We start from the raw sequence: 26096 nt of genomic DNA, 5'->3' as shown, positions 1-26096 counted from the left end.
CACGAAGGCTACGGTCCCTCGAACTCGCGGCACGGTGCAAGACAGAAGCACGTGACGAGTCGACCTCCAAAGATCCCGTCATTGTCACCGTGGTCTCGGAGAGTTTCCATCAGTGCCTAATGTGACATCACCTCGGTAGTGACGACACGATTGTACGCATTTAAAAAAAAAGCAAAGCTGAGCGTCATGGGGGGCCACACCATGTGCGGGCAGTGAAATTATACACGGGCGCGGGGTCGAAAACTAAGAGCGAATGGCACGGATACCGCGGAAAACTATTCAAAGCGCCCTCCATATCCAGCGCGGCCCCGCATATGTCACGCTAACTCAAAGCGTGAGGTGTTCTGCTGGGGTGACACTGCCAATGCAGAAGGCTTTTTTTTTGTTGTTGTTGTTGTTGTTGTTGTTGTTGTTGTTGTTGTTGTTGGTTGGAAAAAGAGGGCACATCTGCGTGTGCGCTCGAGGCGGCAAGAATGGTGGCTCATGGGGCGCAGGCCCACCTGCCCGCCTCGTGCACACGCATTCGCAATAACAAGTGCATGCTGTCGCCTGGAAGTCACTGGGCAGCAGGGCAACTGTGGAAGATGCATGCTAGTGCCAAAATGACAAAATCCAGGGCGAAATTCCTAGACTGTTTGTGGCGAAAATTCGTTACATCAAGGTTGTCTTCTGCTGTTACTTTGTTACATAGAGGTCGCAAATACATGTGGTTCGATGAAGTAACGGCGTATAATAGAAAAACTTCATTACATCGAGTAATTCATTGTATAGAGGTTTTGTTATTGACAGGTCTAACTGTACTTTGAAGGAGTCTTAAACCACCCTTAGTGCTTACTGAAGAAACACATACAGCGGAAGCAGTAAACAGCACAGTCGAATCTTGCAGTGGCACGTGGCAAGGAGAGCTCCCAAGTAGAGTGTGAAGTTGACAGTTTCTCTAGTGCCCTGTCTTCGTACAGAGGCCCGTGCACTCTCTTTGAAGGTACTTCATATAACAGATTGCTGCTTTTGGAGTCTGGACAATAACCGACATAAACCAAGAGCTTTGTTTCGATCAGATACACTTACTAATACGGGGTGCCAGCGAGTGCCAGGTGCCGCGCTCTATAGTCTGCTGAAATTTCACAGTTACAGCACTAGTGTGTACCGAAAGAATCCCTAGAGAGAGCTATTGCGTTTCATGATGTATGCTCGTGGTCATGATTCACACGTGATATTTCTTCTTTCCCCTGTGTCATCCTTTCTAGCATAGTGTTTCAGCCCACTCATTGGGACGAAAGCAGAGAGAAAGCGCTCGCTGAAAGCTTGCGACAATTTCTTGTAAATCCACTCATACCTAATGGATTAGAAAATTTTTTTGCAGCAACTGGCTAGTGAGGCATTAAGCTCGGATACTAAAGTCAGTCGATAACTTGTGGAGTCTCGAAATGGAGAGCGGCGATGCTCTTTGAGTGAAAGGACACATTAGACTTGGTCGGGACAAACCAAATAATACACATTTATTTACTACTTTTGATAAATGATATCATCAATTATACATCATCAATTGTGATCCATACGCTAAACAACCTTACACAATATTACCATACATTTAACAATATAACATACACAAGGCGGTGAACGCTTGACTCACCATAAGTGGCCCGCGGTGCCATGCACCGAGGACACACCGCGAGAGACAACCATTCGCGTCAACTGCCGCCAGTAATTGAGACTCACTTGTTCTGTCTCTGCCGCCACCAAGCCTTGCCTGCCGCCAGAAGTCACCGCCGGCGCTACCGCTCTAACAACCATGATGATGATAGCGGTGATCTATGCTCGCGAACACAATGCCACATATCGCGCTATAGTTGCGACCCCTGAATGCAGCTTTTGCCTGAGACACATGTGCCACGAGGCACAAACAACTTTACAGGGGGTGTCATTACCTCCACAAACTACAATAGAGATCTGATAAGATGGCTAAACATAACATCTTTTTTTTTCCCCACATGTCAGAGGCACATTTGTCTAAAGAGGCATTAGATAGTTATAGTTTAATGTGTGATAGCGAGGATTAAGGGAATAGCGCTACTGTGCTGTAAATATTGGTTGCGGACACTGCCTTTTAGTTTAGCGGGATAGCGTTTACGTGGTTTACGTGCCCCAGTTTAAAGCCCCTTGATCTTGGAAAAGTAACGACACTTTCCTTCATGCGCGTGTTTCCTCCTCGATTTTCCTCGCCTGCTTGCCGTATGCGCGGCGCGGGACGCCATTTTTCACTGGCCCTGCCGCGGGCGCGCCGCAGAATTTAATGGAGGCGGGTTATTCGCAGCAGCTTGCGCGCCACAGTAGTGCTGAAATTGTTTTATGATGTGATAATAAAATTAAAAACACTGAGGCAATTTTTTATTAAATTATTTGCTTCTTCATTGATTGATATGTGGGGTTTAACATCCCAAAAAACCACCATATGATTATGAGAGACTGCGATATGTGGGGTTTAACTTCCCAAGAAACCACCATATGATTATGAGAGACGCCATAGTGGAGGGCTCTGGAGATTTCGGCCACCTGGGGTTCTTTAACATGCACTTAAATCTGAGCACACGGGCCTACAAATTACCGTCTCCATCGGAAATGCAGCTGCCGCAGCCTGGATTCGAACCCGCGACCTGCGGGTCAGCAGCCGAGTACCTTAGCCACTAGACCACCGTGGCGGGGCAATTTGCTTCTTCAAAAGGTTGTATAAGTGGGGCATGCTAATTAAACGTTTTTATGGGACGTTCTACGATGCGGATGTTTTTCTTCCGCTTGATAACAAGCTGTACGATTGCATCTGATGTAGTTTCGCTTGTGGCATGTCCGTGTGTGTTCGGATTTTTTATCGTGCTTGTGTGCCAGTATACGACACAGGTACTTACAGCTTCACATATTGCAATGACTTCGTGGGTGGTGGATCGTTTAGCCATGTGTTCATCTTCTCGGCATAAAATTAGCTTTTTGCAGTGGTCTCCAAACTGAAAAAGGCCTTTGAGCAATGCCAATACAATTAAGTGTCGCCAACGGTGACTCATCTACCACTATAACAGAAACATAAGAAAATGATTAATTAGAACTGTGTTTGGATGTTTTATCAAAGAAACTAGCGATCGGGCTACTTGCGACAGGAAAAACTCTGTACCAGGAATGTCATCACAATCTGCGGGTCGATAGCGACCAAAAAAAGCACAGCATATTCACGGAGTGAATGATCATGAGTGGGGCGAAGCGTCCGTCAACCCGTTCGTGCTTCCGTCCGTCCGCGCGACCATCCCTGGGTCTATCCATGCGTTCGTCCGTATGTGCATGCATCTGTCCGTGAGTCCGTCCGTCCATACGTCTGTCTGTCTGTCAGTTCGTCCGTCCGTACATGCGTCCATCTAGTGAACACTCCGAGTACTGCCATTTCCCAGCTCGCATCCCCTGTGGCACATACCCGCTCTAGAGCGGGTATGTGCCACCGGTGGCTATGTACTACTACATACATACATACAAGGGATAGATAGACCTATGCCTTACTACTACATACATACATACAAGGGATAGATAGACCTATGCCTTAAGGAGCTTTGCTCCTAAAAATCCTATCCAGACTGACTGATCTCAGTCAGAAGTACCCATGTGACACTGGTATAAAAAATAATGTAGTTTCTTATTGGGGAATGAAAGACATGCTGATGCAGGCGTGACCAAAACGATTGCGGCCACGGTCTCGTAGAAAATGGCTCACTCGCTATCATCATGCTAGAGCTTTTTTTTTTTTTTTTTCGTTGTGCCTTTGTATTTCTGTGTTAAAAAACAAATAACAAAATGTGTTAAAAAACAAATAACAAAATAAATACCCTTATGTAAACGAGTGCCAATTGGTGTCATCTCTATTCATCTATTTATTCTTTTTTGCCAACAAACATTCTCGTAAACCAATCCTAACAGTCGCAAAGAGCACGATCGAGAAGCTGTGTCATTTCACGTAATTGTTCGCAGCGAAAGCTGACTACAATTCTGCATTTTCGACGATTGCCAAGGTGTGTGCGAGGTGAAGAAGTATGAGCTGAATATTTTAATTTTTTTTATTTCCTTAGACACACTTTAGACCAGCATTTTGGTCCAGACAGGAGGAGCATAAGAAACATCAAGTGATTCGTAACAGCAAGAAAAAAAAATATGTATCCATATGCTAACAGAGCTCACATGTCTGTGAAACAGCAACAAAACTTATAACACATTTGAACACTCTAATCACCACGTAGACAACGTTCCAGCGACATAGTAAAATTGTCAGCCGGAAAAATCTCATCAGGCAGTGAATTGCATTCATGAACTGTTCTGGGAAAATAACTGTATTTGTAAGCATTACTTTGTGCAAATATGGGTGCCAAGAATCGATCACGCTTACGGCAGGTATTCCTAGCAGTGGCTGGCTGAACGCAACAAGGTACATTTAGGGCAACTTTCCGTGACATAATTTTGTATAAAAAGGTTAAACAATTCAACTTTCTTTTTGTTTCTAACAAAGGAATTCAGCATATTGATGACAACTACACTTTGAAGCAATGCACGAATAACCGAGAAAAAAAATCATAGCATATCCACGAGGTGAATGATGACGAGTGGGGCGAAGCGTGCGGACGGAGGGACGCACAGACGGACGCATGGATGCACGGATGGGTGCATACACAGATGCACAGAAGCATGGACGGACTGACGGACGCTTCGTCCCACTCATTATCATTCACTCCGCGGATACGCTGTGAAACCATTTTTATTGAGATCCAATGCAATGCGACTTGCTACTACGACGACATGGGTCATGCGACCCACGGCGCAAGGAGCTTCGCCCCTAAAAAACACATATGCTGATAAGACAGACAAACAGATGAACTTTATTTGCGTCCTCGAAAAAAAGGTTTCTAAGAACCCACCGAGGGCTGCACCCCCAACGGGGTCAGGGACCAAAGGTTCCCGATCGCTTCACAGGCTCCCTGGACCGGCCGGAGTTTTTTTCGCAAGTTGTGGACATGCAGCCACTGCTGCTTGTGCAAGCCATTGCATTTACCTGAGGGTATCATAAAAAGTGCGTGACCATTTTCACTGTGGTTGTTGTAGTCATAGGTGCAACAGCACGACTTAGCGCCTGCACAAAGTATCGAAAACAAAGCGCACACTACGTTTGTTACGCAGAGCATCGGCGAAAAATGGCGCGAGCGAAAAAAAAGGCACAGGCAAAGCACAAGATTCACGCGTCTCCAAGAGCATCCGCGAAGGAGACCAATCATCGGGCAGAAAAAGTGTCTGAGACCGGGAGGACGTGAAGGGGGGGGGGCGAGGAAAGAGATAGGAGGTCGAGCACGCGGCAGCGAGTACACTGGATGGTGGTACTTTCCCAAGATCAAGGGGCTTTACCCCGGCTGGGATGTTGACGCCAACTAGCAGAAAGGAAAGTTAAGGAACAGTGAAAAAAAAAAAAAAAGAATGTTTGTCTGTATCACCGGGTGAAACAATATTACTGCGTTTTTAATGATAGTAAAAGTAAATAAATATCAATTATGCACCAAACGTGAAAATTTTTATCTTGCCGATTTGTTTGCATCGATCATCTAGTTAGGCCTAGGGGCAATCGAAATAGGAAATGATCTCAAAATCTAGGCTAACTTATTCGTAATACTCAGTCATCGAATCTACCTGAAGACAAGCAGTCATTTTACATAGTCATTTTCTACGAAAGAAGTGTATCTGCCCCCACCTACACTTAGAGACAAGCGTTGAAAGCCGCTGCCACATTTACATACACTACGTAAATCATGCAAACACGGTAACGCTATGTTTAAAGAATAGCATGCGCACGGTGCAGGGTACGAGGCTTTTATAACGTGCTGCGCATGCACATTTCGATCCCACCGTCCCGCTAAGCCCGCTCTCCCACTAAACTATAACTGTCTATTAACATTTGACAAGTATAGCAGGAATATGTGCCCAGGTTTGCATTTTCATTTTTAAGGTCAACATTATGGCATTTTGGTTGTGCTCAGGTGCTTCTTTTGGTGGCAATGTTTCATAGTAGGCTGATGTAATGTGTTTCCAGAGCGCTGGACAAGGAGCAGCTGAGCCTGTGGTTCCTGTTTGAGCGTTTGAGCACGAGCTTCAGCAAGGACAGCTCGGACTTCCTGTCATCGCTGTCAGCATCATTGCAGCTGCTGCGCTCTCTGAGCAGCTTGGATGGTGCGATGTTTTTTGGGCAGCTGCGCACTTTGCACTTTAATGCCGCAGACATGGCTAATCATTTAGCCTGGGAGAGGAGGAAAGACCCAAACAAGCATCCACTGCAGAATCTGCATGCCATGATAATGGTGGGATTGATTTACTTGCTTTCCATGTACCAAATGTGGTTGTACCTAATGTACGAGGCTGAAAATACAGCAGCATGCAAAATATACATTTATCGAGAACACCCTTTTTCTCATTAAACAACAAAGCTTTTACAAACTAAACTGATCAAATTGTGGCAAATGTAGTAAATAAATGTCTTCTACTGTGGGCTCTTCTTAAACAGAACCTCAAGGGACCATTGAAATGTGTTACACTAATCAGGAGTTCCATTCACTTAAAGAAAAAGCTAAAGGGTAAATAAAGGGCTCTTTTTAGAGAAGGAAATACTTGATTGCATGGAGTAACTTGTATGGCACAGAGATATTGCATAGGAGAAGCCAGTTACAAAAGTCAGCTGCTGACTTATACATGACCAATTAAGACTGATGGCACGTATTGAAAGGTGACTCCAAGAGATGTGTTTGAGTCTCTCTAAAGGGGCCCTGCAACATTTTTCTACATAATCGTCTAATGGTTTCATTAAAGAGGATATTGCATCTCGTGTCAGCTGCTGCAAAAATTGTTAGAATCCGTGAAGTACAAGCGCAGTTACAGAGGCTTGCCGTATGCTTTAAGGGGGACATAGTGTGTGGAGCTATTTTCTGCTTTTGGGACAATGGGAAAGAAAGTGCTTATCAAAGAGTGAATATTATTGCATTGCTAGACAGTGCAATTAGCAATAAGTGCCATGCTCCAAGCAGATTTCAAATCAAAGAACCAGTGATTCTGCAGATGATGAAAGTTCAGGAGTTATGTCATGACTATCACATACAAAAAATTTGACAACTTTTATATTTATATGGGCAGCAAATGGAAATTCTGCTCTCAGCACTTTGTAATACACAGATTGGGCTTTATGTTAACAAAAAAATTATTACTCTAGCTGTTCTGGATCATAAGATATCAAACCGACAGACAAACAAGTGACCAAAAAGCATGTTTTGAGAAAACTGAGAAAAACAAACAAAATTCATTTCTTTACATAACTGCACTTGAAAAAGCTCAGTATGCACCGGGCATATAGTCCTTGTGACTTTGAGCCCCTTTGTGGTGCTTTTTCAATGATGGTGCATGTTTTCATTTGCTTGTCGCTTCTTGGCTGATGCTGCCGTGTGCCCTCGATCCTTTTCAGTCATGCACCTGTCGTTTTGCCAGTTGGGGTTTAGGCTCAGCTCTTTCATGATGTCTTCCGATGCCCTTTCATTGCCTGTGTTGAACTTGAGCACTGCTTCTGTCACAGCTGCCTCCACTTCACGTGCAGCAGACGATAGCCAGGAGACTCCATCAATAGGGGGGCAAGCTCAAGTCGCATGCGCAAAGTAGCGAATAGGAGGGCGCTCTGATACCTCTTTTTGCCACGCATTTTTAAGCTGCCAATGGCTGAATGGGGCCCGTTCTGGTCAGAGTTTGAAGGCAAAAGACAGTTCTCAAATGATATCAAGATGGTCACACTGGCACACATGAAAGGGAATGGGCGCGTCGCAAAAAATATAAGATTTCAACGTCAATTTAGGCTCAGATTTAGCTAATAGGCACTGTATAAAGGGTCTTAGCGGCTGAAATAATGATATTATAGGCATGAAAATCACAGTATAAGTGGACTAGTAGCTGTCTCCACAAGGCATGTCTGTCTCTCCTTAAGTGCTTTTTTCCTTTCGTACCAGGAAGTGCCCTGAAAGCTATGCAGGGAGGGGGGATAGTTTGGCTTGCATGTTCTCTAGAGCGATGACTACCAATCAGCAGTGGTGACCATGCCGAAAAAGTGCAGCAGGGCCCCTTCAATAATCTCGTTTGCTGATATCAGCAAAAGAACATAAGTTAAAGTGAGCTTTGTGGTGCACTTTGTCCAGTGCACTGTGTTTATAGCCTCATCCTCTAGCACAACTTCAATCCTAATCCAACTTCAATCCTTGTTGCAACAACTATGTAACATTACACAGGAAGAATCAATTTTTTATGCAATCTTTTTGGTAGTCTAAAAGATGTAACAAAAAGCTATACTAAGGTGGTGTTATCTACAATATATAGTCGATGCATGTGTGCTCCGCATTTAGTTTGGGTTTAATCATGTGTATGTTGGGTTTGGTTTACTTTTTGTTTGTGATTTGAAAGTGATTGTTACTTGGCCATGTGACCGTAGACTTTGTGCACAGTAAAACGTCATTATTTCGAACTTGGTGATATTGAAAGTCAGCTTAATTAAAAGTATTTTTGTCGTCCTGTATTTCACAATGTAAGTTTGAGGAGATAATTTGAAGCAGCACTCGGTACCAATCTGGTTCATTCATAAACATTGGGTGCAATGTGCCCATTCCCGATTTTGCTGCAAATTCACTCAAACCACAGCCCTTAAGAGCCACTAAGCAATTTACTGTAGCGATAATAATGAATGGTAGCTGATGTACCCCTGCCTCGCTACTTGCAGCACGAAAAGTAAATATATATATATATATATATATATATATATATATATATATATATATATATTAGTTATAAACTTCTAAAATAGTGCAGTATAGGAAACAAAACAATAAAATATTTATTTAATCCCAACAGTTTCGGCTGGTGGACCAGCCGAAACTGTTGGGATTAAATAAATATTTTATTGTTTTGTTTCCTATACTGCACTATTCTCGAAGTTTATAACTTTTATTACAGTAGCCGGAAGAAACTCTGATCCTCTATTTCATCCATATATATATATAATGGTCTTGCGGTCAACTTAAATTGTGCCTGCAGAAAACAAGATGTGCTTCACTGCAGCACAGTTCTGATGCGCGGGCAGCATGTCGCATGCTTCTCTCAATATCAGCGCATCATGATTTATCTATTCTTTCTGAAAATATAAAGAAAAAAAATAAAGGACAGTCTGGCGGAATTCACAATGTATGCGAACCTGAGTACCGGTTGCTCCAGCAATATGCGCATTCGCACTGCTGGTGGAAGTCATGCCTGCAAAGCCTACTTCAAAAGCTCGGTTCAAAAGCTTTAATGATTATGTTTTCTAGCCAAAACACATTGTGAATTTCATCACATTGTTCATTATTGAATTCTTTATTTTACCAGAAAGAATGGGCAAATGGTCACATAAAAGTTGTGCTGACGCAGCGAGGAGCAGGTGGCATGCCTGTGTGTCACAACTGTGTTGCAGTGAAGATGTCTTGTTTTTTTACAGGTTTGCATTTTAGTTGATAACAATGTTTTTTTTTTGTAGCGGCAGCAGCTAGGCCTAAAGTTTCCCCCTTGTTTGTGGAGAAATTGTGGCCGGGTATTGCTGGAAAACATAACCTTCAGAACCGCTAACTAGCCATCACAACAAACAACTAGTCCTGATTACTTTGAATAATTTCAAGTTCCTTGCATCTCACTTTTTGTATGTTTTGTTAATTCAGAAACCCACTCAATTTAAAAATTGCTCATGGTCCTAGTGACTTCGAATAAACGAGAGTTTGCTGTATTTGAGCCCTGCTGCGTTGAATGAACAGTTGTAAAGTCCAGCTGCTGTCCCGTCTTTTTCACCATTTCCTGTGGTCATTTCTTTTGGCTGGACATACATTTCCATTATACGATGCACCAAATAGCTCAACAATGTGTTATACTTGTGGGGAATTTTTAATGATTCTTTTTTCGTTTTTATTTTTCAGAAAAAGTTAAAGAAACTGGCGGAAGTTAAAGATGCGGTGAGAATTCTATACATTTGTTTGCTTATTTGTATGAAAACACTCAGTAGAGTTTTTAATTATAAAACATTAGAACAGGACACAAAATTTGACACAGAATTTGTTATAAGCAGTAGTCATTCCCCCGTCAAAAGCCACATTTTTTGGGAATGTGCCTTCTCAGAATTGTGAATTCGACTCCACAATTATATTCTTCATGGTGACCACTTTTGAAAAAAAAATAAGACAAGCAAGTAATTTTTTACATATTACAAATGAAAAAAAAATATTTTTCATGTGTGCAGTTTAATGCACAAGATCAAAAATTCATAAGATGCATAAGGTAGAAATTTGAGATACTAATAATAATTCGAAACAATATCCACATTGTACATTTAAGCTTTGATTTAATGAAGCAGTTTAACTTTCATAGCTTCATGTTCATAGACCATGTATTTTTAGCCTCAAAATAACAATGTGTTTTTATCCATGGTTTCAATATAAAGAAGTTTTGCTCTTGCTGCAGAGCAAGAACATGGAACTGAATTGAAATTTCTGCTAAGCCAGGGATCCTATGCTTTTGAAAATGGGGGTGTGTCAAGTAATAAGGAGCAGGAGCCATAGAGAGGTTATTAAACTCGACCTCTCACATATGTTGCAAGCTATTGCAGTAGTTCAGGAAGTTAACATTGCCAGCGAGGCTAGTAACGTAAAGTGGCCTTATCCAGCTAGAATGTCGATATTGCCATTTGTTATAAGTTATCAGAGAGCTCAGTTTACATGATTTGAAACTTGAAAGTAGCTATTCTGGACTCTGAAGAATAGAATAATTGCTCAGTAAAAGCAGTCAGAGCTAACAGGCTATTTTACCACTATGTAGCTTTCTTTTTTTTTTTTTTTTTTTGAGTAAATGCACTGCTGCAACAAATTTCAAGTAGCCGACATATTTTTTAGAGCTGCTTGCAATTACCCGTGGCACTGCTTGACAAAACCAACTTACAAGAATTTAGTTCCTCCAGTACATAGGGGTGACAAGATTCACAAGGCTGTTCTCACACGTGTTTTCGTAAAATAGAAAACAGAGCCACCATAAAGGGAGGTGACATGATTCTCATTTTTATCTTGCCTTCATGTGATTTTAGACCAAAGCTATTTTATTTTAGTGGTGTACTATGGTTTTCTATGTTGCGTGTTCATCAGATGGAGTGGACAGCAAGTGATTTAATTAAGTGAACATGCTAAATGTTATTTAGTTCGTGAACGTGCTGGTGCATCATCAAGTCGTAGTCGCCTGGTCTTACATTCAATAAAAAGAATTCTTACGTTCTTCAACTTACCATTTCTATTCTTCATGTTGCTGTATTATCTGAATAATATTTTTGCGGCACATTCTGTGTATGAGTGAATGTTTGAGAGACTATACTATGCATAAAATTCAACTTAATAATGTTTTATATAGCAAAGTAAATTACCAATCCTAGCAACATTTTTATTAAGGTATAACTGTTAGAGAATCTTCATAATATGCTAATGGCTTGTGAAAAGCAGAGTCTAGCACCACTGCACCTTGAATGATTCATTATAAAGCGTATACATTGTATTTAGGACAAAATACTTAAAATTCAGAAATGTTTTGCATAAAATTATTGTTATGAGGGTTTACTGTATAGTATACATTACATTTTTGGGCATGATAAATATGTTGAAGTAAGCTTTTACCATTGAACCAAATGAAACAAATTTGAAAACTCCCTACTGCGTAGCATTGAAATCAAAGTTGCTTGATGGTAAAATAGTTGCTCTTGGGTTTACTGAAGTTGCTTGATTGTACGGTTGTATTGCACATAAACCAGCTTTAGACCTCATTCATCTGACCCTGGTATGAAGCTTTGGTTACTATGAACGTAAACCAGTGGTCTTTGAAGGCTTCAGACAATGCAGTGAAGCCTCAGGTGTTCACATCTCGCAAACTAGCTTGAAACACTTGAGCAAGCTGTCTGGCCTTGAGGAACTCCAATGGCTTTTCCAGAGTGTGACGAAACCACCAATTATTTGTTGTGCATAAAGACATTCGAAAGCGGGTGAGGGAGGATGGAGATGATAGTGCCTCTCAATGCGCGCAATCACAGTATTTACACACTGCCCACACTGGCGTGTTCTTCGGAAGCCGTCGCCATCAATGATGTGCTCTCAATATTTTGTAGACATGCGATTCCCCTCGCAGCCGCTCTGCAAGTCGTGTAAATTGCCACCGGCCATACACTGGATGCTTCATGCATTGCGCAGTCTAAGCAATGGGTACAAGCAAACGAAGCACTGAATGTACAGTGGCCTGTTTTATTTCTTGTAAAACAAAAAAAGGAGCCATGCCACTCGCACTGCAAAACGGTCTTCAACCTGTACACTGGTCATAAAGTGAAGCCTAAGTTGGTCGTGTAGCCCACAGCTGACATGAAGCAACGCGTCTACCACGTATCAAAGTACTTGCTACACGTTTTAGTTACAAAACTGACATGGAGCAGTGACAAGTTACTTCACATAATAAAAATATGCCATGTTGTCACCTGTGAACCATGAGCCATGAATAGAGCTCTGAAGTTCCCGGTAATGTCGTGCAAACTGCTTTGAGCGCTCACAAGCATAAATAACCAGCGTTTCTTGCATTCTGTTATCATGAGTCCGTAGACTGTGAAAGTTTAATGGTGTGCACTAGACGACTGGCCTTTAGTTTTGCTCTCATACGAGTCTCTAGCTACCCGCAGACACATCATGTGCAGATACAACATGCAATGGCTTTGTTAAATGTAGAATTTAATGTGGATTTGCTCGTCGAAATAAATGAATTTCCAATGGAAGTAAAACAGTAGCGTGTTCCGCTTGCTCGCGGAACCCAAAGATGATCAGATGTTCTTCACAGAACCCCTGGGTATTGCGGAACCAAGTGGGAAAACCCATGCTCAAGAGAACAAACCAGTGGGCTGTTAAAGTCCAACTGGCTGGTGTTAAGCCCTTCCACGCTTCCTAGTCTCTTCTTGGTACTTACTAGGCCGGCCCACTTGACGCGGCAAGCGATAAAGAATGATGCACCATAGTAGCGGGTTTAATTGTGACCTAGTCATTACGGTCTATTAGCATACAATGGTGCTGGCTGCTGTTTCACTAGATCTGCCACAACAGGGGCTAAGGTAGCCACTTGTGCGAGCATGTGACCAACAGTGACCCACGGATGCATTTGCAGCTGCTAATGTTTTGTACATTGTCCATATTGTATTTCAGCTATGGAATAACAGGGACTAAGGTAGCCGCTTGTGCGAACATGTGACCAACAGTGACCCATGAATGCATTTGAAACAGCTAATATTTTGTGCATTGTCCATATTGTATTTCAGCTATGGAATATTGTGCTCCATATCAGTACGGTTTTGCTGTAGTCATGAAAAAGCCCTGGCCGGATGCCGGTGAATGCAAGGCAAAAAATAATCTATTTTAACTGAAAGCATACATATGGTATTTTAAATGCACTAGGCATTTCATCAACGATTGTTTCCAGTGTGCACTATTAAGTTCAAGAGCTCATGTTGGACCCGCCACACTTTTGTTGCTACGAATTCAACGATCTAAAACAGGCCAAGATGTTGAATTATACTAAATTGGGTAAGGTAGGAAGAACATGCTGGTGCTGAAAACTTAACTTACAATCCCTACATACATGTTTTAATGCGATAGTGTTTAAGAGCCTGTATCATCTTAAATGTTATGTCGTCATATATGGCAGTCTTGGTTGGGAGCAAAAAATTGCTGTTTGTGAGCAAAAATTTTATGTATGTAAGAAATTGTAAATGAGCTTTTAGCCAGAATTGAATCCTGGTATGCTGCATAGCAGTCAAGGACTCTTCCACATGGCCACACCAGTGATTGAAACTGCTTTGGAGAAAGACCCTATAAGGTTGTCATGTCAGCCAAAGAGTCTCCAACAGATGAAGTGTGTAGTCTAGGGCAGAAGCATAGAATATTGCCAGTTATCACACCATGTGAATTGTTTAACGAATGGGTGATTGAAAGCTGTGAAGAGAAAGCTACGATTACAGAAGGCTGAGCTATAATTCATCATCAGTATCAGCCACAGCTTCTAAGAAATGCATAGCTACACAGGCATATTATTGCTTCACATAGTACTGGTAAGGGGTACTTCACAACTGTAATTGCAATAGGCACACGAGCAGAGTTTATCGGGTGCAGAGATGTTTCTTCCCTCACAGCACAGTTGAGGTTCCATTGAAAGTGAAGCAAAGCAAGCAGAGGACATAGCTATGAGAACGGAGGCTCATAATGCTATCGTGTTGCACTTTTAATGTAGTAGTCATGAATTTCCCCTTTAGCTTGGTGAAAATATCGACATCTTCTCAAAGGGAATTCTGATGGGATGCGACATTGCGCACAATTGGCATCGCGAGCTGAACGGTGCTAACGCGGGTGCTGCGGTGAGTACTAGAAGATTTGTTTGGAACAATGGCTGGTGTAGGTCTTGTCGTTTCTTCTAAGTGGACACGGGCGCTTGACCGGAGCTGCGGCGCGTTTCGCCTTGACTATCACGGCCTTGTGATCGGTGAAGTGCACGCTGAGATGTTCCTGCAGACATTCATCATCGAGCTCAAAGACCAGATGATGCACATTCCCCTTATCGTGGTGGGTAGTTTCTGTTCCGCCGACACGCACTGCAGCGAGTGCATGTCGCGCTTATCATCGACGAGCCATTCCCATCCTCCTCCGCTAACATCAGCGTTGAAGTCTCTCGCGACTATAAGAGGCACGTGTCGACACGCCTCGCCGCGATCAATCAGCATCTCCTCCAGACAGCTCTGAACCTGTTCCTTCGGCAGGTTGGGAGCGAGGTTCACAACATCACCGACTTGCACGCTAACGCACTCGTAGCAGGAGCGCCTTAGAGAGGTTCGGGATTGTTCTTCTAGGTCGCCTCCGGATCGGTTGGCGGAGTCCTGCGCTTGCGAGCAGGTGCTTCGGCGAAGGGCGTGCGGCGTTTTCGAGACGTAGCTGATGACGACAACGTCGAGGATGCACTGACATTGGCCTTCTGCTGTAGGCACATCCACTCTGCTTCCTTGGCTTGCGTCTCGCTGGTGTTACCTGCACGCTGTCTCCATTTTTGAACGCGATCGGCGTGCTTGACTCGCACCTCATCGGTGTCGTTGGTCTTCCACTGCCGACGTTTGCGTTCAGCTTCCCTGGGTCGCGCCTCGTCGGTGTTGCAGGTACGACGTTGCCATTCATGAATGCTATCGGCTCGGTTAACCCTTGCTACGCCGGCGACGGTCCGGCCAGCCCAAGTCGCTTCGGTGCATGTTTCGGCAGGCGAAGGAACTTCGCTTTTCAGCGTCCCCTCTATCGCAGATAAACGAGCCGAAAGAGTGTTCACGTGATGTGTGCTCGAGCGTTGCTAGTGGTGGAGAGGGTGAAGTGAGAGAAAGGTGACACGCGGCGAGCGTGCAGCAGGCTAGGGAGATGGTGACGTCACTGTATACTGCGAGGGAAGGCGTGACGTACTTGGCACTGCCCCAACACCTGCGGCGAGGGGAGCGTGTTGCGGCGCGTTGGCATGGAGACATGTGCGAACAGTGTCACACAGAGCTGCTTTGCATCTAAAAACACACCCAGCGGAAGGCAGACACTGTTCTGAACAGCTTTGCTTGGCTGAATCTTACAGCTGTGCCTGCAAAGGAGAACAAAGTGGGCATTTTCTCAGGTGCCCTCTTTTCAAACACAGGCCTGTGCTCACTTTCTTTAGATCTGCCAGCACTTATTGTTCGACATCGAAAAATAGGTTGCATGCTATTGTCCAATTACCAACATGAATCATGAGCAGCGTGGGGAGCAGATGCACTTCTTTATATGGGCTGCCACCACATGCCAGCACTGTACTCTGTAGTCGGCTAACAGTATGAGCTATCCTCACTAGCAAGCACAGGATTCACAAGAGAAAGTGATCGCATTTTTTCATGCACGCTCCCACTATGTCATCCCTCTCTGTAAAGCTTCCAGTGGGCTCGTTAGGATGAGAGAACAGAGGAACAATTAAAAGCATGCGTTGAGTCCTTGTAACTACGCTGTTCTTGACAGATCTGAAATATTCTTGTGGCAATTAATGACTGAGATAATAAACTTCAACACAAAGCTCATTTGACGATTACTTGCAAAAGTGTTTTATTACTCTTTAAAGGTAGCTCACCACCTTTAAAAAACCCACTTTTCTGAAAAAAAAAAAATGAATTTTTCGGATTTGAAGTATTCATAATTCTTGTCTACTCGGGAATATTTAGGAAGAAGAATGATAAAGTTAGCTCAAGCTGTTCAAAAGTTATGATAATTTTTACACACACACACACGCACACATACCTTGGTTGCACTCTAAATTGAAACTGAAGGTTTTCGATTCCACAATGCATGCCATATCATCATATGTGTTTTTTTGTTAGACATAATACATACAGCTAAGTAGTCAAGGAACATTCTAAAGCTTGTGGAAAATGACGTTGTGGCTTTATTTTTAAATGGCCACTACACTTCTACGCCACTCTGTTGCTCAAGTTGCAAGTTGCAAGCGTTTTGGCTCGGCTATTTGTGGTTTTTAGTACACCACCTTCACCTCTTTGACTTGGTTCTCACCTTTAAGGGTCCCTCAAACACTTTTCATGATCTCATTATTTCACATGTTTTTCTAGTTGGTTGATTACACTGAAGGCATAAGAGATAAGTGTCACAAGAACGGCAGCAATAGGGGCACGCAGTGCAAAGTTATTCGGTGTAGAGATATCAAAATACAACGAAATAGATGCTTACCCTCAACTCGATTTTCATGGGCTCACCTGACCGTGTTTCTCTCGCCCTGTGACGTTGGAAGGCTGCGCAATGAAATAAACTGAAACCCTTATCATACAGGTAGTTTGCATGCCATATTGGCCGTTATGTCCAACGTATTTAGGATGCTGTTGCTGTGGTAAAAAAGAATGTGGTACTTGAAGAGGGAACGACACGTGCGAGACAAGGCAGCTTGCAAATGCTTCTACAATGTTTTGTAGCTTTACTGATCTTTCTTTTTGCGATGGCATCTATATCTCAACACTCTTACATTTTTTTTTTTAGTTTCTTCAAACAAGAGTGCTAGAAGCATCCCCGGCGCATTTTCTCCAGCACCGTCGGGTTCAGCACATTCTTTGACTGGCTTTGCAGTTTTCGAGCTGAAAAAGTCGGATAGCTTTATTCTCTTCGGCGTTCAGTGAAAAACCATGCTAAAGAAAAATGAAAGGCAACAGTAATTCCTATTTTGATGCAATGCTGTGATAACATTTAATGTTGCATTTGTACAATCACAGGTGTGCGCCTTCTGTTGTCATTTCTGCTTGCAATAGTTCTGGGGAGCGCCACTACGAGTTATGCAGTCAGCACTAATGTTTTCAAGCGTTAAAGGGCCCCTTTAAAAAAGAAAGTTGTTGTACTTCATGTAATATAACGAAGTATACCACGAAAAAGAGGCATCAACGCAAGTTATAAAATCAATATACTATCATGATTTCAGCTGCTGGGACGCATGTGAATGAGTCATCTGAAGATGCAAAACGAGCTAAAAGAAAATGTATGCGTTTCAGTTCAATCAAAAGAAGATTGTGTTGCTTCAAAGTATGTCCCAAACTTTGACCAGGGTGAATTTCAATCGTATTGACAGTTTTTAAATTATATGAACATTTGAATCAAATATTTAAAGCCATTTTTCTAAAAAACATGATTATTTGCATATTACACTTATGCCAACAGTGATAACTTCCTTTACAATGAATATTTACACATGAAATTTTTCATACATTTTCTATTTAAGTAGAACAGTGCATTGAAGCAGAATTATTGAAAACGAGCACTACATGTTAGCACTATGGCTAATTGTCTACAAAACAAACCTGCCAAATATAAACCTTTTCAGTGTTTTTATGAAAACGCACCATATATTGTGGTGATGATGGTGGTTAGATGCACAGGGTAGTGTCTTGACCTGCCAAGTCGCGTTTGAATTGCACCAAGCATTTCGTATTGTAGTTATTACTGTTGGCGCAACATGCATGTTCTGGCCTATTTTAATTTTTTTTTAATTTAAATGTTTACGCATTTTGCAGTTTCATTATTAAAAACTTTAAATTCAACTAAGTCCTACAAGCCAAAACCATAATTATAACTTTTGGACAGAAACTGCAAAACTTTTTTTCGAGGGCGGTGACCTATTATAAATGCAAAGCTGAAGCATCCTTCCAAATTCTTCTTTTTCCTCTGTCCTACATGTGGTGCTGCAGTAGTGGTTGCTTCCATATTGAAGTAGCGAATTTTTGGGATTTCGAAAATTAATGTTTTGTGTTGTTTGTTCATTTTTTTTCCTCAGGAAGAATATCAGGAAGAATTAAAGAAGTCACCAGAAATTGGAGACTCGGTAAGAGCAGCACTTGACACATTTATTTCCATACTGCTTCAAGAACTGAGTGCAGTGAAATCTCTATACGATAAAAATCAGCAGACCATGTCAGATTGTTTTCTGTTGAAATTCTCCACAGTCTCAGAATTAACCAGAATTATATTCTAGTGATGCAGACTTCCCAACTTTGCAATGTTAAGTACTTGAACTAATTTGTTGCAAAGATGGTCGGCTTCAATAGTACACAATCATTGGCTACAGCTTCTATTGCTGACAAAATGATGATCACTAGAATAAGTTACACGATGCATAAGTTGTACGTTTTATGAAAGGCATTATCCACTGTCAAAAGTTCAGCAGTAACGAGAGATTTGGTAAAAAAGTTCAGTTGCAGTGCATGACTCCTGATGGTGCACAGCGAAGCACACCATGAATTGCGATGCAAGCACAGCACCTTATCGTGAATACCAGGATATTGTATTCTCTGTGTAAAGTTATTGCAAGAAAAATGCCAAGTGGCAACAACAAAACATTGTGCCTGGCGAACATAAGCTGTTTCTTCATAAAGAGATACAGAAAGGTATTAGATGAATTTGCATTGCTAAAATACTATTCCAAGAAGCTCAGTAGTGCTTCCTTCATGTGAAACAATGCTTAATCGCACTCTGCGTGAAAGCTATGCACAGAAACTACGTATGGAGCTTCAATGCGCTGTGCAACGCTCTCACAGAACATTGTGAGAAAGATACTGCATCAACTTTAACTATGCCTCTGTGATGAACACTTGAGGTTATTGCATTTTGAGAGTTTATGAGTGCGATGCATACAGACCATGCCAGATACCTAATTATAGTCAAACCTCGTTAGTATGTACCCTTTTTAAACATACAAATGGTCAAAACGTAGTTGTGACAAATGCCCGACGGAGTATCATAGAGGCTAGTGCATTCATGGACTGCTTAAGCTGTTGTGGTTGTCTTATGCCTTCCGGTTAATGTGTACAGTGATAACATTTTGCAACGTAAAAGTTTACTGCACCGCTCAACTGGCTAACGACACAAGGTTTTGCCAACAGTTTTTCGTCATTTTGATAAGTGCGCGCAGATCAGCCATTTAAGTTGAAGGGGGTCCACCCTATGCACGGCTGACGTAGAGGCCTAGCTATAGTTCCAGCTACATACACTCGTACCGTGCACGATTAACGTCCCCTTTCGGTAGCTCGAGTCATCGCATCTACACGAGTTTGGGCGAATATGGCAGCAGGCTAGGTAAACAAAACAACCCTTATTGCTTCGTTAGCAACAGCATTTATTTGTCACATAGAGGTACTGTTCTCTCTAAGAAAATTACAAAAGGGTAGACACTTACGCCTTTCGTCTTCTATCGCCTTGGCTCGCAAGGGATAGGGTATCTGGTGGTTGTCCTCCCTCCTTGGTGGCCGGTGCCATAGAGGGCGTCCCGCTATTGGCACGCTCGTTTTCTACACCGTCCCGATTTCCCCCTCCATGACGAGGGTTGGTTCCTTCCCTGAGGGAGGGAAACCCATTCTGTGAGCCAGGAAAAGGGAATAGCGTGCGCCAGCCGCGGGGTGCCCCGTCTTTTTGCTCTAATTTCTGTCCCTTGGCAAGAGGCTTCATTGACTTGTTTCATTGACAGACATGTCCTCGCAACTACGCTGCCGTAGAAGGATAAGGATCCATGGGCGCTTGTGCTTCTCCACAAAGTATTCTGAATTTTTCATGATTGTGGTGGCCCCGCAGGGGCGCCTGCGCAAGTAGGCGTTTGGTGTGTAGCGACACCACGGACCCGAGCTAACGGGGGGGTTTCGGCTCCCTCCCACGCCTAGCCGTGCATGGCTTTGCCGTGTCCGGGGAAAAGGGGATCCTGGGGGTTGAGCCGACGCCGGGTGATTGGACCTTTAAGGCCCCTCGGCGGAGGCAACACACCCCTTTGGTCCCGGCTTCACGTAGACGGCACCCCTGGGCTGACCCACCCAGGGAAAACCGGCAGTCGCCTTTTCCTGTCTCTGCCTCTCTTCATCTTCGCCTTTCCCTTTTACTTTCAATCTTTCCTGATCTCTCCTCTCTTCAATTTACTTCCGTTTTTCCTGGCGGCAAGGGTTAACCTTATGTGGCTATCCAAACTAGGGTAAACCATATTGGGTTATAGTAACTGCGTACTGCTGGCGTTGCGCAGACATGCCCACATGCTCTGCCACGTCCCCTCGTTGGACTCCATGGTGGGTGGTAGGCGCCGTTACCGAAAAATACACATTTTCTCATGGGATCCTCGACCCCCTCTTTAACTGATCGTGCTTCGAAAAGGGTACGCACCGATTCAACTTTACTACTTTGGCCCAAAAACAGAGAAACTTTCCCAAAATACCATGTCCTCCACTGCGAACAATCATCTACAAAAGCTAGAACAATCTCACCCTTCCTTGTGGCCAAGTGCTTGAGAGAGACCATTGGAACCGGTTATAAGGCCACGAAGATGGCAAGTGGAGATCTGCTTCTCGAATTAAAAGACAAGGAACAGTACAATAAACTCTCGCACCTCGTAGCCTTTGGTAACATCCCCGTCTCTGTGAGCGCACACCGTACCATGAATACAGTGAAGGGCGTGGTATCGGACGAAGATTTGATGACACTGAGTGAAGAAGGGCTCTTTGATGGATGGAAGGACCAAGGTGTAATACATGGCCAGCGCATCAAAATCAGACGTAACAACAATGAAATAGCAACAAAGCACTTTATACTCACCTTCAACTCAACCACTTTACCTGAGACTCTCGAAACTGGCTATGTAAAACTCCATGTCCGACCCTTCATTCCAAACCTGAGACGTTGTTTCAAATGCCAGCGATTTGGTCATGCATCCCAGAGCTGCCGAGGACAGCTGATGTGTGCTAAGTGTGGCACAACTGGCCACAGTGCTGATGAATGTAGTCATGATGAGGTCCTCTGTGCTAACTGCGAAGGTAGTCACCCCGCATACTCCAGAGCGTGCCCAGCCTGGAAAAGAGAAAAAGAAATAATAACCATGAAAGTTAAGGAAAAATCACATTCAGGGAAGCAAGACAACGGGTCTCGTTATCATTAGCACTAAAAACACCTTTTGCCGAAGTGGTGCAACGAGGGGCGGCACCACAAAGGCCCTTGGCAGTTGCCCGGACCGCGCCTAGCGTGCCGAGGCCAATGCCACAAGCCCCTACGGCGGGAGCAGCCAGCGCTGCCCTGCCCACATTCAGCCTGTCCACACCAGTGACCTCTACAAGCTCTGGCAGCACCTAGGGCAATCGCGAGGCCAAGGGGGCTTCATCAAACCCCAGCTCGGTGGGGACAAAGACTTCGTCGATCGAGGCGAAGTCTAAGCGACGCACATATCGCTCTTTAGAGCGAGCGTCCAGTGCCTCGCAAGAGGCTATGGACACCAGTTCAAGCCAAACGGCGCAGGAAGCGCCGAAGGAGCGGCGAGCTTCTCTCGACCGCCCCAAAAAAGACAGAACGCCGATTACAGGGCCTGACAAAGGCCCTGTAAAATGAGCTAATCTCCATCTTCTCTGCACACAGAACTTTTTCCCTTTTTTTTTCCTCACTATGGACAAAATTATACAGTGGAACGTAAGGGGAATACTTAGAAATTTAGATGATGTCCAAGAACTTCTGAGTAAGTTTAACGCGAAAGTGCTATGTGTGCAAGAAACGCACTTAACTCCTAAGCACAAGGACTTCCTACGACAATATATTATTTTCCGAAAAGACCGGGAGGATGCTGTCGTACCATCTGCGGTGTAGCCATTATAGCTGATCGTAGTATAGCATGCCAGCATTTGAAGCTCCAAACGGCCCTTGAGGCAGTGGCCATTCGAGCTGTACTTTTTAACAAACTCATTACCATATGTTCTGTGTACATACCACCGCATCAACAGCTACACAGACGTGATCTAGAATCATTAATAGATGAACTTCCAGAGCCGTTTCTGGTTCTAGGTGAATTTAATGCACACAATGTCCTGTGATGCTCACTGTGATGCGCGAGGATGTCTCATTGAGCAGCTCCTTTTCTCTTCTAGCTTATGTCTTTTAAATATAAAGGAGCCTACGTATTTTAGCCTTGAAAACAACACGTACTCCTCCATAGATCTTAGCATTTCATCACCGTCCCTTTTACCTGTTTTTAAGTGGAACATTCTTAAAAACCCTTATGGGAGTGACCACTTCCCAATCATCCTGGGTGAGTGCGCCGAACAAAGATCAACTACCCCCGCAGGTTCCTCGATGGAAAATTAACTCAGCTGATTGGGAAGGGTATAGAACTCTTACACACATGTCATGGACTGAGCTGTCTGCCCTGACCATAGATGACGCTGTCACGTATTTTACAGCTTTTATACTTGATGCCGCATCTAAATGTATTGCCAAAACAAGCGGCATGTCTTCTAAACGGCGAGTCCCATGGTGGAACGACGCATGCAGGAAAGCACGGACCACTCAGAACAAAGCATGGGCGTTGCTTTGCGATTCTCCTACGGCAGAAAACCTAGAAAATTTCAAGCGGGTCAAATCGCAGGCAAGGAGAACGCGTCGACAAGCTAGACGAGAGAACTGGACAAAGTTTATATCGAGTATAAACTCGTACACAGATGAGGGAAAAGTGTGGAATAAGGTAAAGAAAATTAAGGGCCAACAAACGTATTCCCTTCCACTAGTAAATAGCCTCGGGGAAAGCTTGGAGGATCAAGCCAACTTTCTTGGCACACATTTTGAACACATATCGAGCTCGTCACACTACTCCGAATCCTTCCAGAATTACAAGGTACGAATAGAAAAACAAAAGTTAGAAAGAAAATCCGCAAGAAATGAGGCATATACCGTAATTACTCGAATCTAACGCGCACCTTTTTTCCGGTTAAGCGAGTTCATAAATCGCATGCGCGTTAGAATCGAGTACGAACAAAAAAATTACGGTCAATCTATTGCCATCGGCAAATCCAAAATGGCCGCCCCCTACGTGCGTCGGCATAGCGCGTCGGCCATTTCTGCCTATGTGTTTCCCATGTGCGGCACTTCGTACGTGTGCTGAGGAGTTCGTCATCTAGTAGTGCATTTGAATCGACGGCGTGGATGGGCCGACTCCAAAAACTCGAGTGCACCACGATGCCGCTTTTAAAAGAAAAGTCATCGCGTGTGCAGAAACAGACGGAAATCGGGCCGCATCGCGGTCGTTCGGAGTTCCCGAAACGTGCGTGCGGGACCGGCGGAAACAAAAGCAGAAGATTGTCGACAGCAAAGGTTCACGCGAAGGCTTCAGTGGACCACAGCAGGGTCGGTTTCCGCAAATTGAAGAGCTGCTCGGCGAGTATGTGCTTGAGCAGCGAGCGGCACAGTGGCCCGTGACGACATGTGCGGGCTATGCAATTAGTCTTAGAAAACGGTCTAATGCAGAGCCAGTTTAAAGCGAGCAGGTGCTGGCTAACTAACTTTATGAAGAGGAAAGGCGTTTTCCTCCAAAGGGGAACATGCATATGCGAAAAGTTTTGCGGAGGAGTACGATGAAAAGCTTCACAGTTTTCAGAGGTTCGTCATAAACTTGCGACACAACAACGGCTACCTGCTTGGGCAAATCGGGAATGCCGATCAGACGCCTCTTTACTTCGACATGCCTGGCACCACAACCGTCGAGAAGAAGGGGGCGAAGCAGTTTGCGTGCTGACATCGGTCCACGGTAAAACTACAGTGACGGCAATGCTCTGTTACACGTCAGATTGGCACAAGCTTCGCTCGTACCTCATATTTAAATGGAAGGCGCTCCCGAAAGGAGTCGTTTTTTCGAGTGGTGTGATCGTGCGGGCCAGCGAGAGAAATGGGTGCGCGTTGCAATTGATGTCTTACGTTTTTTTTTTTTTTTTTTTTTTCGCGGTGGAAATCGGGTGCACGTTACAATCGAGGGCGCGGTAGAATCGAGTAAATACGGTAATGCATCATTCTGCTTAGCAGAACTGCAAACAGCACTCAGCTGCTGTAATACATCTACCCCAGGTTCTGACAACGTAATGTACGCGATGCTGAAGGAACTACCCTCCGAAACTAAAGAAACCCTCCTCTCTCTTTATAATCGCATATGGTTTTCAGGTGTGATCCCCTCCTCCTGGAAGAAGGCTGTTATAATTCTAATTTTGAAGCAGGGAAAGGATCCCTCTACTGTATCAAGTTACAGACCTATAGCGTTAACAAGCTGCCTCTGCAAACTATTTGAAAAAATGATTAATTGCCACTTACTCCACTACTTAGAAACAAATTGCTCGACCCATACAAGTGCGGGTTTAGAGAGGGCCGATCTACCACCGACCATCTTATACGTATCGAGGCACACATACATGAGGCTTTTGTTCATAATCAGTTTTTCTTATCTGTGTTCCTCGACATGGAGAAGGCCTACGATACTACGTGGAGGTTTGGAATATTGAGAGACCTCTCACACATAGGTATACACGGTAATATGTTCAGCGTCATTGAAAGCTATCTGTCTGATCGTACATTCCGCGTTAGAGTGAGCAATGTTCTGTCCCGATCATTTGTACAGGAAACCGGAGTGCCACAGGGTGGGGTGCTCAGCTGTACGCTCTTTTTTATAAAAATTAATTCTCTCCGTCTGTACATTCCACGTAATATCTTTTATTTAACATATGTCGACGATGTGCAGATAGGTTTTCAGTCGCGTTCTCTTGGGATCTGTGAGCGACAGTTTCAGCTCGCCCTTAACAAGGTATCCAAATGGGCTGATGAAAACGGGTTCAAACTGAACCCACAGAAAAGCACCTGTGTCCTTTTTTCACGAAAAAGAGGCTTGCACCCTGATCCTGAACTGGTCGTTAAGGGTGAGCGTCTACCCGTAAACTCAGAACATAAGTTTCTAGGTATAATTTTAGATGCGAAGTTAACCTTTGTACCGCACATAAAACATCTTAAAAATAAATGCTTGAAAACAATTAATATCCTAAAGGTGCTGTCACGTACAACGTGGGGCAGCGACAGAAAGTGCCTCATGAATCTGTATAGAAGCATTATACGCTCACGTCTTGAGTATGGGGCAATAGTCTATCACTCTGCCACGCCAAGCGCTCTGAAAATGTTGGACCCTGTTCATCATCAAGGCATTCGCCTGTCCACAGGCGCCTTTAGAACAAGCCCAGTAGAAAGCCTTTATGTAGAATCGGACGAGTGGTCACTCCATCTGCAGAGAACATATTTTTCGTTCATATATTTCCTTAAAGTAAATGCGAACAGTGAGCAACCTGCATATTCCACCATCAACGACCTGTCCAGCTCTCAACTTTTTTACAATCGACCCGCAATGGCACGCCCTTTCTCGCTGCGTGTTAGAGACCTAGCTGAAGAAACAGATGTCCCATTGCTTGAATACCACCTCAGCCCCCTCGCTCTGCGGCTCCCGCCATGGCAGTGGCAGGTTATAGACTGTGACACATCTTTCGTGGCTGTCACAAAGCATGCCTCCCCCATACACATTCGGATGTATTTCTTAGAGCTGCAACATAAATATGACTGTCCAGAATATTA

At 43.8% G+C, this 26096-nt stretch overlaps 1 protein-coding gene across 8 annotated transcripts in view; it reads left to right on the top strand.

Annotated features, from left to right (window-relative positions):
* vir (VIR_N domain-containing protein) overlaps positions 1 to 26096 on the top strand; it is a 431173-nt gene that overhangs the window by 309164 nt on the left and 95913 nt on the right. For all 8 annotated transcript variants that reach the window (XR_012887826.1, XM_075881178.1, XM_075881177.1 and 5 more), the window contains 3 exons: positions 6104 to 6368; positions 10032 to 10067; positions 18487 to 18534. Coding sequence is in view for 7 of the 8 variants with exons in the window: in XM_075881178.1 (XP_075737293.1) it covers positions 6104 to 6368; positions 10032 to 10067; positions 18487 to 18534 (349 nt within the window). In the remaining variant the exon portion in view is untranslated. The remainder of the gene's footprint in view (positions 1 to 6103; positions 6369 to 10031; positions 10068 to 18486; positions 18535 to 26096) is intronic.

The sequence above is a fragment of the Rhipicephalus microplus genome, chromosome X (assembly GCF_043290135.1).
Source record: "Rhipicephalus microplus isolate Deutch F79 chromosome X, USDA_Rmic, whole genome shotgun sequence".
Taxonomy (NCBI): domain Eukaryota; kingdom Metazoa; phylum Arthropoda; class Arachnida; order Ixodida; family Ixodidae; genus Rhipicephalus; species Rhipicephalus microplus.
The sequence above is the reverse complement of the archived record's forward strand: the minus strand, read 5'-3'. Positions and strand labels throughout refer to the sequence as shown.